The sequence below is a fragment of the Gopherus flavomarginatus genome, chromosome 7 (genome assembly GCF_025201925.1).
Source record: "Gopherus flavomarginatus isolate rGopFla2 chromosome 7, rGopFla2.mat.asm, whole genome shotgun sequence".
NCBI lineage: Eukaryota > Metazoa > Chordata > Testudines > Testudinidae > Gopherus > Gopherus flavomarginatus.
In genome coordinates, this window is record NC_066623.1 from 4999142 (window position 1) to 5015361 (window position 16220).

At 40.9% G+C, this 16220-nt stretch overlaps 1 protein-coding gene across 2 annotated transcripts; it reads right to left on the reverse strand.

Moving 5' to 3' along the window:
• Positions 1–340: 340 nt before the first annotated feature.
• Positions 341–16131, reverse strand: MFAP3 (microfibril associated protein 3). 2 transcript variants are annotated; one of them, XM_050961622.1, is made up of 4 exons: positions 16019–16131; positions 6445–6931; positions 3660–4412; positions 341–2584 (listed from the first exon to the last, which is right to left on the reverse strand). In XM_050961622.1, exons 2-3 carry the CDS (start codon positions 6734–6736, stop codon positions 3670–3672), a joined length of 1035 nt encoding a protein of 344 aa, XP_050817579.1. In that variant the 5' UTR covers positions 6737–6931; positions 16019–16131; the 3' UTR covers positions 341–2584; positions 3660–3669. The 2 variants fall into 2 exon arrangements, with proteins under 2 accessions (XP_050817579.1, XP_050817578.1); XM_050961621.1 differs by having other exon boundaries at positions 341–4412.
• Between the last annotated feature and the right edge of the window lie 89 nt (positions 16132–16220).

The following is a 16220-nucleotide window of genomic DNA, read 5'->3' on the forward strand; positions in this document are numbered from 1 at the left end:
AATTTGTAACCACTCTTGTAGCTTGCTATAAGAAGCAATAAAGAAACCAAAGACTCTATTGAAATCAGTCAGGGCTGCTGTTCTGTAGCCATCTGTTTACGCAGCTGGTAGGAGTCATTACAGATGGCCATGGGGACTTTAGGATATTATAAAATGACAAATCAAAGATGTTATGGCACAAATTTTCTTGCAGATAATCAGATACACAGGCAACCTTTACCAGTTTGCCTAACAGCTTTGCTGGCATTAGCTAAAGACAGCTGTTTATTAACTCTTTATGGAGAACCCTTCTTTCCCCCTTTCTGATGCAAGAGAATTAAAATAGATCATAAAACTCATGGGTTTTTTTTGCTAAATTTATTCTGCCAATCTACCAATTAATTTTATGAAAGTATGAATCATATGCTGTTACATAACACAGTCACATTGCACTCTATAGAATACAAATAACCAAGACAAAGTTACTTTTAGATACAATCTTGGCTAACAAGTAGAGTTTACAGTACAAAAAGTAAAATTGAGGTTAGGAAGAAAAGATAAAACAGCCATGTGATTGTCAGAGACATTAATTGAAGCTAAGAAAAAGCATGCATCTTTTACAAGGAGTTTAAAAAAACTCCCACGTACGAGGTTTAAGTAATCTTTCCAAAATAAATTTTAGTTAGATGTATCAAAAAAATCCAAGCAGTAACAGATATCACTAACCTTGGAGTAATAGGTCAACTTGTTTGGAAACCACTATGTTAGGGTCCATTATCTGGAAATTATGGGTTCTACACATCATCATCATCATCCCGGCTCACAGTGTCATAGGAATCTGTTCAATACACTCGCTGATGTCATATTAGGTTCCAACCCTGCTCTGATTAAGTTCAGTGGAAACAAGATTGGGCTCTACACTTCATAAATGCTACTTATATACTGAAAATCCTATAAAACTGCCTCTCTCCCAGAAGTGAAATGACTTATTACTATGGTAAACTGGCCATTTGATTTTGGATTTTTTTTTTTTAAAAGTTACTATCCAGCACATCATTTCTGTATTTTCTGGCCTAATGGAACAAGTCCTTTCTCTCTACTACTCAGACACCAGATGAAACAGATCGATAGGCAAACACAGACTCGGTTTAGTAAGAACGCAGTGTTATCTACATAAACTATACAAATTAAAGAACAGATTCAGTTAAATAGGGAGCTGTTCTCTTACACTGATCTCACATAGCTCCAGTGTCATTTTGTTGCACGCAAGCTGCCATTTTTGATGAGACATCTGTCAATCATTATTGCACATCTGCTGGTTTGGAAGTATTTAAAAGGAGCCTTGATTTTACAGTTCCATCTCCAAATTGCATTTATAACATCGGGACAAAAACATTAAGGATGCTGCCACCATATGTAGTGTGACAGTTTGAAAGAGGGGCACAGCAGCTTCTCTGAAAGACAGGCATGGTGAAGTGGAAACCCTATGGCCTGGGGACCCTACAAGTTTAGACTACACGGTCATCCCTTCTGGCCTTAACATCTTTGAGCTATGACATTCAAACTCAATCAAAGGAAATTCTTTTCACCAGAATGCACAGTTAGCCTGCAGAATCACTGCCACCAGGAATCACTGAGGCCAGCAGTTTAGCAGGATGCAAAAAAGGATTGGCCATTTATCTGAACAACAAGAATATCCAGAGCTAGAACCATGACTATTAAAGAATAAATAAAGAGCTGAGAAAGGAATATAAACCCTTAAGATGAAGAGGAGCATAAACAACCTCTAGCTATATGAGGGTGAGGAAGAATCTCTCACTAAGGGCAAGTTATTCCAGATCTATTCCTCTGAAGCACAGCCACCTGTCAGAAACAGGAGACTGGAATAGATGGATTACTGGGCTGATCCAGTCAGCAACTCCTTTGTTCCTGATAAACACAGGCCTCTCAGTCAAGACAAGCTCTGCTAGCCCTGCATTACTTGGGTTTGGCTTCAGAAGCTTCTAGGGAAAGAACTTAAAAACGCTTCAACCTCTAGTTCTCTAACACTGACACATAAATAGGATTTAGTCATGCCATTTATTACAAGGATGTATTACCGCAGATGACTGTGCTTTTCAGAATGGCACTCCTGTATCTGTTTGTCATCCACCTCCACACCTGTAAACGTAACCTTAAAATCTCTGAAGAATCTTGACTGTTCCCTCTGGAAACCACTCGCTCAAGTCACCTTTCAAACATAGGAAGCAAAGAAAGAGATGTGGGAAGCTAAGCGGTGCTCCTGTTGCCAAGTTGTTAAAATTATATGGCAATATGCTTCCAGCAGTTGTAAGAAATTAATTTGTGGAGTGCTTACAAGCCTTACATATATTTAAATCTCAATGCAATTTAAGTGACACACTTGTAAATGTTAAATAAAAAAAAGGAAAAGATCAGCACCAAAAAGCGAAACCAGGGGTCAGCTTCTCTTCTACATTCCAGTTCCTAGGGCTTGGATCTCCTCATCTGAGGAATCTCCTGGCACAGGAGAGTCTCTTACTAGCACAGGGCAATGTATGGTCAGCTCCGGTGCTAGATCTTCTTGCAGCTCTTACCACGGGGCTTGCTAGAAATGAAAGAGGGCGTGGCCAGAGGGTTACTGCAGATAGCAGAATCAGCGAGACATAACTAGCCACAGCTAAGAAACTGGATTTAAGTTCCCCCCACTTTTCTTGTTAATGTTGTTTAGAAACAACTGCCTGAGACACTTGATCTGTAGATTTTTTTTGTTTTTTAGGACAACCAACTACCAGCTCGTCATCCCTTGCTCACGGCAATGTCAAATCCACCACAATCCTTTGGATTTTCTGCAGTGAGTAAAGTCAATAAGGTTCGGGGGCAGATAATACTAGCAGTGCTGCCTTCCTGTCCTGCCATGTAAAACAGAAACAGAGAAGGCATCTGGCAATACTGGTCATTTAACCGTGGTGCTGATTATGTCAAAATCAAGATTTAATTTTCCATATACTACAACGGCATTTTGGTAAGTTTCTGCAGAATCATCAAAACCTGAGAGCCCTGGTTATTCCATAAACTGCTTTGAAACAACGACAATTTAATCCAGATGCACAGTCTGGCACTATTCCTTATTCTAAGTACAGTACATTTTGCTGGAAAGACAGAAGCAAAATACACAAAGCAGATTTGCCAAAGCCCATGGTTTTGATGGGCTGCACACATCAAGAGGCAATTCAAGAAGAGCACACCTCTCAAATCGTCATGACAATAATGCAGGCAGACTTGAATCTGAAAGAATTCAGATTTCTTTGTGTAGATGAAGAAACAGTTCACAAAGGAAAGGATCCTATGGCAGGTGTTTAGCTCAATTTAGCCACCTCTGATATAGTAACTGAGGAGACCAAGAAATTGAGTGTGAATCATCCCTTTTGTGAAATGCTTCCAGTGGAGTATGTTTGCTTTACAAAATTGTTGCGAAGGAGTATTCCAAATGGCCTCATCTAAGCAGGCTTTACATCTATAGATCAGCACTGAGAAACATAGATGAGGAAATGCCCAACTTAGGTAATAGTTTTGGCACCTCAAATTCTGGAAAAAAATTCATTATTTCTTGTGCACATTTGACTATGGTTCCTTTTCTCACGACGCCCTACAAAAATCAGATGCACCTTTAATAATCCCACCTTGCAGGATTCAGCAGGCCTCTTCTTCAGATGGTAAAGAATGGCAGCTGTCATGGGAAACAGTGTCAATGCTTTGTATTTCTGACTGAAGGTGGACCGATACCTGGACTGCTATTTCTTGACCCTGCTCATTCATGGAGCCATCATCCGAGTCCCCTGCTGGTGAATTACTGCGCTTGAGCTCTGGGTTGATGGGGTAGATTGCATCTTGGGTAGTAAGGGCCTGGGTCTGTTTGGTGTCACCAACTTCATCAGGATCATCAACTCGCACTGCTTCAAAGATCTCCTCCATGAATGCCCTACAGTTGAGGATCAAAGGTGGGAGAGGGATGCTTCTAGCAAGCTCTTCAATGTATCGAGCAAATTCCATGGTCTTAAACTGGGTAACTTTGGCCAGCTCTAAGGTTTTGGCAGATGTGATGATAGGAATGCGCTTGGCAATCTCAAAGGCTTTCTGAAGCTTCTCAGCCCCTTCTGTCCTGAAGAACTCATTGATGGCCTTCTCTGTCTTGCGGAGGTGGCTGCTCATCATACACAGACGGGTGATGTTTAAAATGAGGATGATTGTGAAGGCAACCAGACACACAATCATGTAGTAGATGCTCATGTCCCCCGATGTGAAGACAACCCTCAGAGTGACAGTGTAGTAGGAGGTGCCATTACGATTAGTGGCTGCACAGGTGTACCGCCCGCGGTCACCAAAAGTTACACTGGTAATGTTAAGGATTCTGTCAGTGATCAACCATCTTCCACCTAAAGACCCAAAAGAAACAAGTACAGTAATGAGACAAAGAGAATTACGAAAATGTAACAAATTATGCTTACTCCTTTATCGAGATACAGGCCTTGGCACTAAGTACTGCATCTCTTACATAACACAAAGATTCATCAATGATCATTCCGAATGTGGTGGAGATTTTGTTCTGTAGCCTGTTTAGTGAGAATTTACAACTCAGGTGCTACAAGTACTTTTCTACCATAAGATTTTGCTCAAATCCCACCCTTTATTCCATTTCGTATTGTTCCGTGCTGTGCCTTTAGACTGACAGCTCTTGCGGCATGGATTCCAGTATTTGTGTAGCACATTTTGCCCACTGTACAGTGCTGTGTTTATTTACTGCTCTACATAATTATAACGTCCAATTTTCCATGTGGGTTGACTACAGCAAAAGTTAAGTGAGACATGGAAAAAGTCACATAGTCAGTAAGGGTATGGTTATTCACTGCACACTAAGCCCAGGTCTGTGGGACCCGGGCTTGTGGATTTGGTGTTTCCAAGCCCATACCTGAGCATCCAGACTGCACTGTATATCTGGGTTAACAATTGCTGGCCTGTCTCTCACAGCCATACTAACACCTCCATACTGCACTGCGCAGATCTTCTGACTTGGGTCTGTGACTTGACCTGCATCCTGACTGCAAAATGACAGGCCTTGGATCCAAGTCCCAGTGGGGCTTGCACTTGGGCTCTGACTCTCCACAGCAAGGTCCTAGCACCTGGGTCCTGCTGACCAGAGTCAGACTGAATTGCGTGTGGACAGGAGAGGGGCTTGGGCTCAAACTCAAGTCAGAGCCTGTGTTTAGTGCGCAGTGTAGACATATCCTAAGTAGTTCAGCTGGTGTTAAAACCCATCCCTGGAGACCCAGTCTTTTGCTTTAACTACTACACAACCGTGCTTCTTCTACTGACTGACAAAACTCTTCGTAAAAAATAAAGTAAAATAAAATAATAATAATACTGGTTTCCCAAGCTATTTCCTACATATTTACTAAATTAGGGATGACACATTTGCTTTCATAACTCATTCTCTTCATTTACTCTGCTTTCAATTACATTTCCAGATGGCACCTAAAGATTATTTTAGCTGCACATAAGCTGGATAATACTCCAAATTAACAGGCACAGCATTAAGAGGATACTGTCGAGTAGCTCAGGTTCACAATTTGACCTAGCTTAAAACTCGTTATCTAATGAGGAATGTTTTCCAGATTCTATAAACAGTATTACTTTTTTTCTTTTTTTAAATTAAACACTGAATGGCTAAGAGAGTGCATCTCCCTCTGTAGCAATGGTTAACCAGCAAAACCATTCCCTGAGCAGTTAAACATCCTGTTGATTTCCAGAGAGTTGCTGGCACATAAATCAGGAAGTAAATGTAATCAGATAGTCTCTCTCCTTCAGAAAGGACAAGAAAACATGAGAATAGTTTGCCAGCTAGAAAAGGTCACAATTTGAGCGAAATTATTTTTAATGTATGCACCTAAGATGTTATGGTGTCCCTAGTCTCTGCTGGTCAGAGGGTGGAGATGGATGGCAGGAGAGAGAACACTTGATCATTACCTATTAGGTTCACTCCCTCTGGGACACCTGGCATTGGCCACTGTCAGTAGACAGGATAATGGGCTGGATGGACCTTTGATCTGACCCGGTATGGCCATTCTTATGTTCTTATAAAGAGCAGGGAAAAATAAAAAATCAGTTATGGAGCTGACACGATGGCTTTTTAATTCTGTACCTTTGAAGCAAGACAGTTCAGCTGTACAAGATTAAGCATCACTGCAGAAAGGGTTGGCCAGTGGTCGGTCACTAGCCTGGGACTTGGTTCAATTCCCTGCTACACCACAGGTTTCCTGTGTGACCTTGGGCAAAACACTTCATCTCTCTGTGCCTCAGTTCCCCATGTGTAAAATGAGGATAAACCTCTCACGAGGGTTGTGAAGACAAATATGTTAAAGATGGTGAAGTGTTCAGATACTATCTATCTAAGAGAGGAGCAGAGCTTACCTTCATCTCTTTCATTGAGCAGCTGTGCTTTTGAATTGTACCAAAGGATAAATTCATACTGGCTGATGTTCAGTTTACATTCAATTAAAGCACTGGCCCCCTCCTTTGCTATGATATCATGATGTGGTGGAGAGTTTGCCAAGACTCGGAAGACTGGATGAAGTGAAGCAGTCAGAGAAATGGATCTTGACCCAGGTGTAATTGTCCTGTTAGAAGCTACATTTTCCAGTGCAAAAGCAGCAGGCAGACCAGCACTAACAATCAAAGCTAACAGGCAACAACGGAGCTTCATGGAAGATTAGAGAAAATTGTTTTTTCATTTAACTTGAAGTAAGGAGCAGGATGTGTAATATCAAGCTGTCTGCATTAAACCGAGATCAGTGAGGAGGGTCTTGAGTTGTTCATTGATAGAGAGCTTCCTGGAAATATCTGAATCCTAGTGCACTTTCAAGACCATCAATGTTAACAGTGGAAATGGGAAATCCAACTGGAAAAAAAAAGAGAGAGAATTAGGATTGTTAATAATACCAAGCTTATGTGGTTTCCAAATCTCATTTCCAGTAAACAGATTTCAGACTAAAATAATTTAAACTGTCAGCCGAGAGGTTTGGCATCAGAGATGAGCTCAGGGCATGGCAAAGGGATGAGGGTAAGATGGTATTAGCATGATCAGTACTCCAGTCACTTCAGATGTATACTTGTCCTCCCATCCAAAATAAGACATCTCAGGGAGGCTAGGCATTAGGGGCAAAAAGAATGTAAGAAAAGGGCCAAAGTGTTAATAGATTGGAAATGCGTAGCTCCCATTGGGATCAAAATGTGGATTGTGTGTATGGCAGACAAAGAAAAACAGTTTTCACAACAGGGGGAAGACGAAGGATGAAAATGTAATTTTTTTTCCAAGTGATTTCAAGTCCTGATTTTCCAAAGGGTATCCACTCAGCCTCTTGTCCTGTACTTACAGATAACTGTGGATGCATTTCATAGCCCTGAGACAATTAATTACCTGATTTGCAGGTACAATCAGTAGTTAGATGCCTAGGTACTATAAAGTGCACCCACAATTTTTTGTGCTTGGAAAACTGTATCTGCAATTATTTGTGGGCACAAAATGGAAAGTCACTTCTGAAATCTGGCCATTAATGTCTAAATGTTCTTCCTCATGACAACTTTTCTTACTTCCACATTATCAGACTCCACATTTTTACCGTAATCTGATGCTGAAAATATTGCACTAATGGCTACTACTATTTAGCACTTACAGTACGTTTTTCATCTCCAAAGTGCTCTAAAAGCTACGAGTGCCAAATTATGCTCTGCATCTCCTAGTGATGTCAGGGGGTATTTTGACTAAGGACAGGACCCACAATTTTCAAAATGAAGGTGTGCACAAGATAACGGATGGCATTAGAACAAAAGATCAATATAAATGCTTCTGGTATATATCAGTTTTTTTCCACTGACAATCAAGAAGCAAAACATTTCAGTAAATACACTGAACTCCAAGAATGAATTGGCACGAGGAAGGTTTACATTTGTATATAATTTTCATGAAACCTGACCAGATATTTCTGATCTAATAAATGTTCCTCAGACTCACAGAATCATAGAATGTGAGGGTTGGAAGAGACCTCAGGAGGTCATCCAGTCCAACCTCCTGCTCAAAGCAGGACCAATCACCAACTAAATCATCCCATCCAGGGCTCTGTCAAGCCTGACCTTAAAAACCTCTGAGGAAGGAGATTCCACCACCTCCCTAGGTAACCCATTCCAGTGCTTCACCACCCCCCTAGTGAAAAAGTTTTTCCTAATATCCAACCTAAACCTCCCCCACTGCAACTTGAGACCATTACCCCTTGTTCTGTCATCTAGTATCACTGAGAATAGTCGAGATCCATCCTCTTTGGAACCCTCTTTCAGGTAGCTGAAAGCAGCTATCAAATCCCCCCTCATTCTTCTCTTCTGCAGACTAAACAACCTCAGTTCCCTCAGCCTCTCCTCATAAGTCATGTGCTCCAGCCCCCTAATCATTTTTGTTGCCCTCCGCTGGATTCTTTCCAATTTTTCCACATCCTTCTTGTAGTGTGAGGCCCCAAATTGGACACAATACTCCAGATGAGGCCTCACCAATGTCAAATAGAGGGGAAATGATCACGTCCCTCGATCTGCTGGCAATGCCCCCACTCATACAGCCCAAAATGCCGTTAGCCTTCTTGACAACAAGGACATGCTGTTCATCATTCCTTCCAGACTGTCCCATGGCAATGAAAACCAATTTATGATGGGAAAAACACAAACTAAAATACCCTGGTATCTTAATGAATATCTGACTTCAATCTTTATCATCTGTTCTTCTACCAATAACAAATGCCAGTAGGGTTGTATTTCATAACTATGACAGTACAAAGGATTAAGTGATTCATCTATATGCTTTATATAAATGAGGCAGCAGGCACTTGATAAGTTTTTCTCATCATTTTGACATTACTAGTTAAAGCTGCTTATAGTACTTTAACATATCACAGAGGAACAGGATCACTGCACAAAGGATTACTCTACAAATGAAGGCACCTATTTTTTGCTCTTTAGCTCCTTTATAGGCTAGATTAATCAATCACATCCAGGAATTAGGAAATTCATTTACCATATACTATGCAGGCTCAGAATTTTTTATTAAAGGTTATTTGCCCAAGGACGATCTGGATTTCTAGTCTGACAAGATAACTTTGTCCCATTATTGGTTGCTGTTGTCAAAAATCAGTTAATTATAAAAAACAGTATTGTTGTTTGGCTCTCCTTCAAGGTTCAACTGACAGGCACGTCTAAACCTGAGGTGGAGTTAAGAGTAGGCCCCAACTGTTGTTTCTGTGTAAACCCACTGAATGGCACCGAGCCTGTCTCTCCCCCCATTCTTTTTTCTGCATGTCTCATTTCTTGTTTCTTCCTTTAGGATGAGGCCAGCAGCTGTGGAAGGAACTCGATTAGTGCCATGCTACTGAGCAGAACCCATTTCCCACAGGCAAGCTGATAAGGAATGGAGTTGCCTAGTTAGCTGCATTCCACCAGGGGCATCTCTGGGAAAGCACAAAGAAATGCAAAGAAACAGGGGCTGATCCAGTTCTGCTGGAGCTAGAGCAGGCTGTCCAGGGAGATATTCTGGGGACATTAATAAAAAAAGTTTAATACGCACAAGACAAATGCAAAGTTTCAGAAGGATATTTTCCCCACACACTTAATCAAGTGACATGACGTCTGTTCTCATTTCTTGTATATATATGAGACACTATTTTATAACATAGAGGTTCTGCTTTTTCTTTAAACTTCCCCCTAACCCACAGGAAACAAAGTGCAATAAACAGTTCTGTATAAAAGAAACAACAAAGAGCAAGAAGATTCAAAGTTTATATTGACACACAATCTTTCACTCATTTTTTTTTGATGGAGGTGAAGACAGAACAATAATATGAATTAAGGCCAAGGTGTTAACCTACCCTTTGTCTTTAATGTCACAATTTAAATGTTATTTCAACTTAGGGGTTGCAGCCTACAAACCCTTACTGATATGAGTAGGATGCAATCATGAGTAAGCATTATTCATGTGATTAAAGTTTTATAGCATCGGTCCTAGTTTTGTCAGATGAGATCTGATTCAATAAAAGTTGTGGAAATCTAGTTCATTTAAAAAAAGGTGTTAAATATAGTTTCAGATACTACACGTGTTTCCACATGTCCCTGCTGCCAATTTTTGTGGTCTTATCTTATTTTTTCTATTTTTAAAAAAAGATTTCCCTCGTTTTATTATTGTTGTGTGAAAGACCATTCTAACAGGGTAAGAAAACTGCCAATATAGGGGAAACAGAGAAATTGACTATAAACAAGTGCAGTCAAATGCTCAAAGTAAACACACTGAAAAAAAAAGAAATTATGTTTTTCTTTTCTCTTTTTTTAATTACAGTCATCTTAGGAGTGGCTTATAAAAATTATAGCTAGAGCAGTTTCCGATAAAAACGCTCCAGGAGTGAATGTTTTTGGAAAGTATGAGCAAAATCAGGACACTTATTTTTCAGTTAGGAACAAAACATTTCTATTTTAAAAGATTTTACGATCTGTTTTCTATGCAAGTACAATTGAAAAATATCCGAACACTACAGGAGGTGTATGCTCCTTCCTGAAAAACAGTAACTAGGGCTCTGGTCCTGCACAGACTTACACGTGTTTATCTTTACACACTGTAGGCCAGATTCTGTATCACTAACATCTGTGAGAGTTTTGACACTGACTACAATTGGGGCAGGATGGGATCCTGTGAGCAATCTCACTGACTTTAACAGAATTACTCACAGTGCATGAAGTTAAACATGTGCTGCATAAACTTTTGTATGACCGAAGCCCAGAAAGAAAAATAAAGGATAAGAAATGAAAAAACAAACAAGCAAACAAAAGGGGGTGTGTGTTGGAACATGAATAGCACAAATATTCCCATTAAGTTTTCAGTGGGTATTATTTATATGACTATGGAATCATATAATAAATATAAATATCAATTTTAACTTCATACGTGTGGTTTTTCAGCTGCTTTTGCTATGTGTAGTTACAAAACTGACTAAGTGCTTGGCTATGAAACTGGAAATACACAGCACAAGCTGTTGAGTGATTAATGTTTTACTGTTCAGTGACTGTTAGTTATACTGTTAAATGTAACTTGAATATACAATGGGCCCAAACCTGCCACCAGATACATACACATAGCTCCACTTGACTTGAATGGGAGTTACAAAGGTGTATCTGAGGGCAATTTTGGTTCTGATAGGTGCAAAGGGAGCATGTTGCAATTACTACATGACAATCAAGTTCTATATTTCCTCAGTTCAGAGTGTTTCAAGTCCCAATCCTACAGCTGCATGTGCAGGTGGACATCCCTATGCCTGAAGGATAAAAGTCTAAAATGCTAATCTTAATGCAACATTCATAGATTCATAGACTCTAGGACTGGAAGGGACCTCGAGAGGTCATCGAGTCCAGTCCCCTGCCCTATCAAAGAAAGCTATCAGATTGGTTTGACATGATTTGTTCTTTACAAATCCATGCTGGCTATTCCCTATCACCTTACCACCTTCCAAGTGTTTGCAGATGATTTCCTTAATTACTTGCTCTATTATCTTCCCTGGCACAGAAGTTAAACTAACTGGTCTGTAGTTTCCTGGGTTGTTTTTATTTCCCTTTTTATAGATGGGCACTATATTTGCCCTTTTCCAGTCTTCTGGAATATCTCCCGTCTCCCAGGACTTTTCAAAGATAATAGCTAGAGGCTCAGATACCTCCTCTATTAACTCCTTGAGTATTCTAGGATGCATTTCATCAGGCCCTGGTGACTTGCAGGCATCTAACTTTTCTAACTGATTTTTAACTTGCTCTTTTTTTTATTTTCTCTTCTAAACCTACCCTCTTCCCGTAAGCATTCACTATACTAGACATTCCTTCAGACTTCTCAGTGAAGACTGAAACAAAGTCATTAAGCATCTCTGCCATTTCCAAGTCTCCCGTTACTGTTTCCCACTCCTCACTGAGCAGTGGGCCTACTCTGTCCTTGGTCTTCCTCTTGCTTCTAATGTATTGATAAAAAGTCTTCTTGTTTCCCTTTATTCCCATAGCTAGTTTGAGCTCATTTTGTGCCTTTGCCTTTCTAATCTTGCCCCTGCATTCCTGTGTTATTTGCCTATATTCATCCTTTGTAATTTGACCTAGTTTCCATTTTTTATATGACTCCTTTTTATTTTGTAGGTCATGCAAGATCTCGTGGTTAAGCCAAGGTGGTCTTTTGCCACATTTTCTATCTTTCCTACCCATCGGAATAGCTTGCTTTTAGGCCCTTAATAGTGTCCCTTTGAAAAACTGCCAACTCTCCTCAGTTGTTTTTCCCCTCAGTCTTGATTCCCATAGGACTTTACCTATCAGCTCTCAGAGCTTACCAAAATCCGCCTTTCTGAAATCCATTGTCTCTATTTTGCTGTACTCCCTTCTACCCTTCCTTAGAACTGCAAACTCTATCATTTTATAATCACTTTCACCCAAGCTTCCTTCCTTAACATACATTTCTGCAGTCTGTACAATATAGTTAGATAGCAGATTTAGGGTATATCCTCACTCCAGAGTTGAGTGATTGACTTAACTCCTCTTAAATTAGCCCAGCTCCAGTGAGAGCAGTCACACTGCAAAATAACATTGCAGCTGCACAGAGGGGTTGTGTCAGCAGCTGAAGAGTTGCGCTAACTTGAGCTGTAGTCTAAACCAGTGGTTCTCAAACTAGGGCCGCTGCTTGTTCAGGGAAAGCCCCTGGCGGGCCAGGCAGGTTTGTTTACCTGCTGTGACCACAGGTTCGGCTGATTGCAGCTCCCATTGGCCGCAGTTTGCTGCTCCAGGCCAATGGGGGCTGCAGGAAGGGCGGCCAGCATGTCCCTTGGCCTGTGCCACTTCCCGCAGCTGCAATCCGCCGAACCTGTGGACGCAGCAGGTAAATAAACTGGCCCGGCCCGCCAGGGGCTTTCCCTGCACAAACGCAGCCCTAGTTTAAGAACCACTGGTCTAAACTCACTGAAGATAAAAGCACCAGCACACTTGGATTAACCATTTTATGTGGTTGGGATATGAGTTAAGGGAAACATGCAAGTTAACTCTGCAGTGAAAACAAGTTCTTATTTTCCTTACTGAATCAGACACAGAGTAGCTTATTATACTGAATCGCTGTAATCTCCTGACTAATGATGTTTTAGAGTCAGTGGAGATAATTCCAATATCTCCAGTGCTTTTCTTGTGATAATTTTAATAAATCAAAATGAAGAAATTAAGTTATTAGATTTTCAAGTTTTTTTAACTCTATTTCTAAACTGGCTTTAGAAACCTAAGTCAATTATTTCAACACCGGAAATATCTAGCAACATTTTCCCTCAGTAGAGTGAGCTAATTATCTTCAGTAATTGCATATGCTAACCCCTATACGTGCAATGAATTTGCATAATGTATAAAACATCAGGAGTGATGGGTCATTTAATTTTACCATTAAATTCTTCAAGGTCTGATTTATTATAAATTGTTTGTCACATTTCCCTTTTTGCAAACCTATTATTATTAAGCAGACAATCATCTTTCATTGTCAACTGCTGGAAGAGAATGTTTTGCTAAATCCATATTACTCAACCATCATCACATTTCTGCAAAACAGCTGCTGAAGCTGATGATAGAGTCAAAAAGAGGATAAAACATGACAAGTGCAAACATCACATTCTTCAAGAAAGTATTAAAACCAAGGCAAGAGAAAGCATTCACAGTTGTAATTGGAATTGTTTATGTCTGAACCTGAACTTAAGCTCAACATATTTAACCTTTACTGAGCCATAAGAATGGCCATACTGGGTCAGACCAAAGATCCATCTAGCCCAGTATCCTGTCTTCCAACAGTGGCCAATTCCAGGTTCCCCAGAGGGAATGAACAGAACAGGGAATCAAGTGATCCATCCCCTGTTGCTCATTCTCAGCTTCCAGCCATACTTAACAACAAAGAGTTGTGGAGGGATAAATATTCAAGATGCATGTAGTTATATGAGTCAAATCTTTGGCTATCACCTGTGAAACTGACAGTTTAACTTTAACTGTCAATGAGATTACTCATACTACTTAAAGTTACACGCATGCATAAGTCTTTGTACGATGGAGACCTGAGAAATAGTAAGTTATATAGCTCTACATCATTGGGTGTAACATCATTTCATATATCTAGATAAACTGGAATCAAAAAACCAAGATACACTTCCCAATCCCTAGACTGTCCAAACTAATTGGGATATCAATTTTAAAATATACCAACTCCCTAATAACCAGCATTGGGACTATCAGACTGTAGGCCTGAACTCTGAATTTCCCTATCTTTAAAGATCCTTCTATAATCGTCTACAACAACAATAATTAATTTTCACTTCAATCACAAACCTACTTTTTCATGACTAGAAAATATTATCTTACTGTATATATAATCTTTGCGTGGCCTGTCAAGTAGTTTGTTATAATATATATTCAAAAAAAATAAAGTTGAAATTAGTGTATGACAATAGACATTTTTTCCCACATGATAAATGTGATAATATATTAGAATCTACATAGGATTTCAAAATAAGTAAACTGAAAATTGAGTCTCTCGAGGGCCTCACAGCTGCATGTATTTATGCATTTGCTTAATTCTATTCATGTGAGTAGTCCTACTGAAATCAGTGTGACTTCTCACAACAAGATGCATAGTTTGAAGTATAAAATCCTGATCATTAGGCCCATTGATTTCAATGTGCTTTGAATTAGACCTAAAGCCCCAATTCAAAAAAGCCCTTAAATACATTATTAAATTCATCTCAATTCAGGGAGGCACTTAAATCCATGCTTAATTTGAAGCATGTGTTTGGTTGCTTTCCTGAATCAAAGATTAAGGCTTCAATTGAGCATGCTGATTCATGTGGGCAGACCCTTCCATCCAGGGCAGAGCCGTACTGATGGCAATGGGGCTCTGCAGGATGACAAGGGCCTGTTTGCCCAGATCAGTTTACAGGATTGAGGCCTAAGACTTAACCATTATATTTCTCCCCTTGTACATTTTATAAGAGGGGCAGCCAGCTCTAGAGACTGTATGGTGTCCTAGTGCCCATGTCACTGATAACAACCATAGTGGTAGAGTGTGAAATAAAGATACATTTCATGATTTTTAAAAAAAATATTGCAATTTAAAACAAATCTGATAGCAGCTGCAAATTTCACTCTGATTTAAAAGCGCATCAATGGCTCAAATATCAGAGGGGTAGCTGTGTTAGTCTGGATCTGTAAACGCAGCAAAGAGTCCTGTGGCACCTTATAGACTAACAGACGTTTTGGAGCATGAGCTTTCGTGGGTGAATACATGCATCTGACAAAGTGGGTATTCACCCACGAAAGCTCATGCTCCAAAACATCTGTTAGTTTATAAGGTGCCACAGGACTCTTTGCTGCTTTTAATGGCTCAAATGACATTTTAAATTGTAATAAAAATGAAAAAAAAAACCCAAACAAATCCTCAGACCAAAACTCCGTGCCCAGGGCATCCCAAAGTGTCAAGAGTACCATCCCAGAACACAGGGCGGCCGAGGTATCGAGGGCTTGCTGTGATGCAGCGGGGCCCTGCCAGGCTGAAGCGCCGTGATGTCATGACAGAGCCCTGCATTGAGTCACTGTGATACAGAGCCCAGGTGAGAGGGGGTGCCTGGATCGTCTAGCCCAACCCCCTGCATGACACCGGCCACCGGGCATCCCTGAATTAACCCTGTCTGCCCCCAGCAGATCTCTAGGGGAACACAGTGCAATCTCCCTGTACTGCAGCGTCACTACAGAGCACACGTCAGCGCAGTGACGTCATGACCTGACTGCCCGGGGGCAGCATGACGTCAGGCCAGGGCACTGCAGCCTCCGCCTAGGACTGAACAAGGCTTCGCCGAGATGCCCCCTGACATCACTGCGACGTCACCGCGGTGACACGCTCTGTCGTCACGGCACGGCAACTTACCGATAGGCTGAAGCTGGTGGGAGGTGGGTTTGGCCGGAGGCCCGGGTCCGCTCGCACCCCTACGCTGTAGAGAAGGCAACGGACCTTTCCTCCCCACTGCCAACCCGGAAGTGCCTCTGTGTCAGGGCGAGGCGGCTTCCGGGTCAGCGTGCCCTTCCGGGGTCAGCGGGGGGGGGTCCCGTTTGCCCTGCAGTCTCTATGG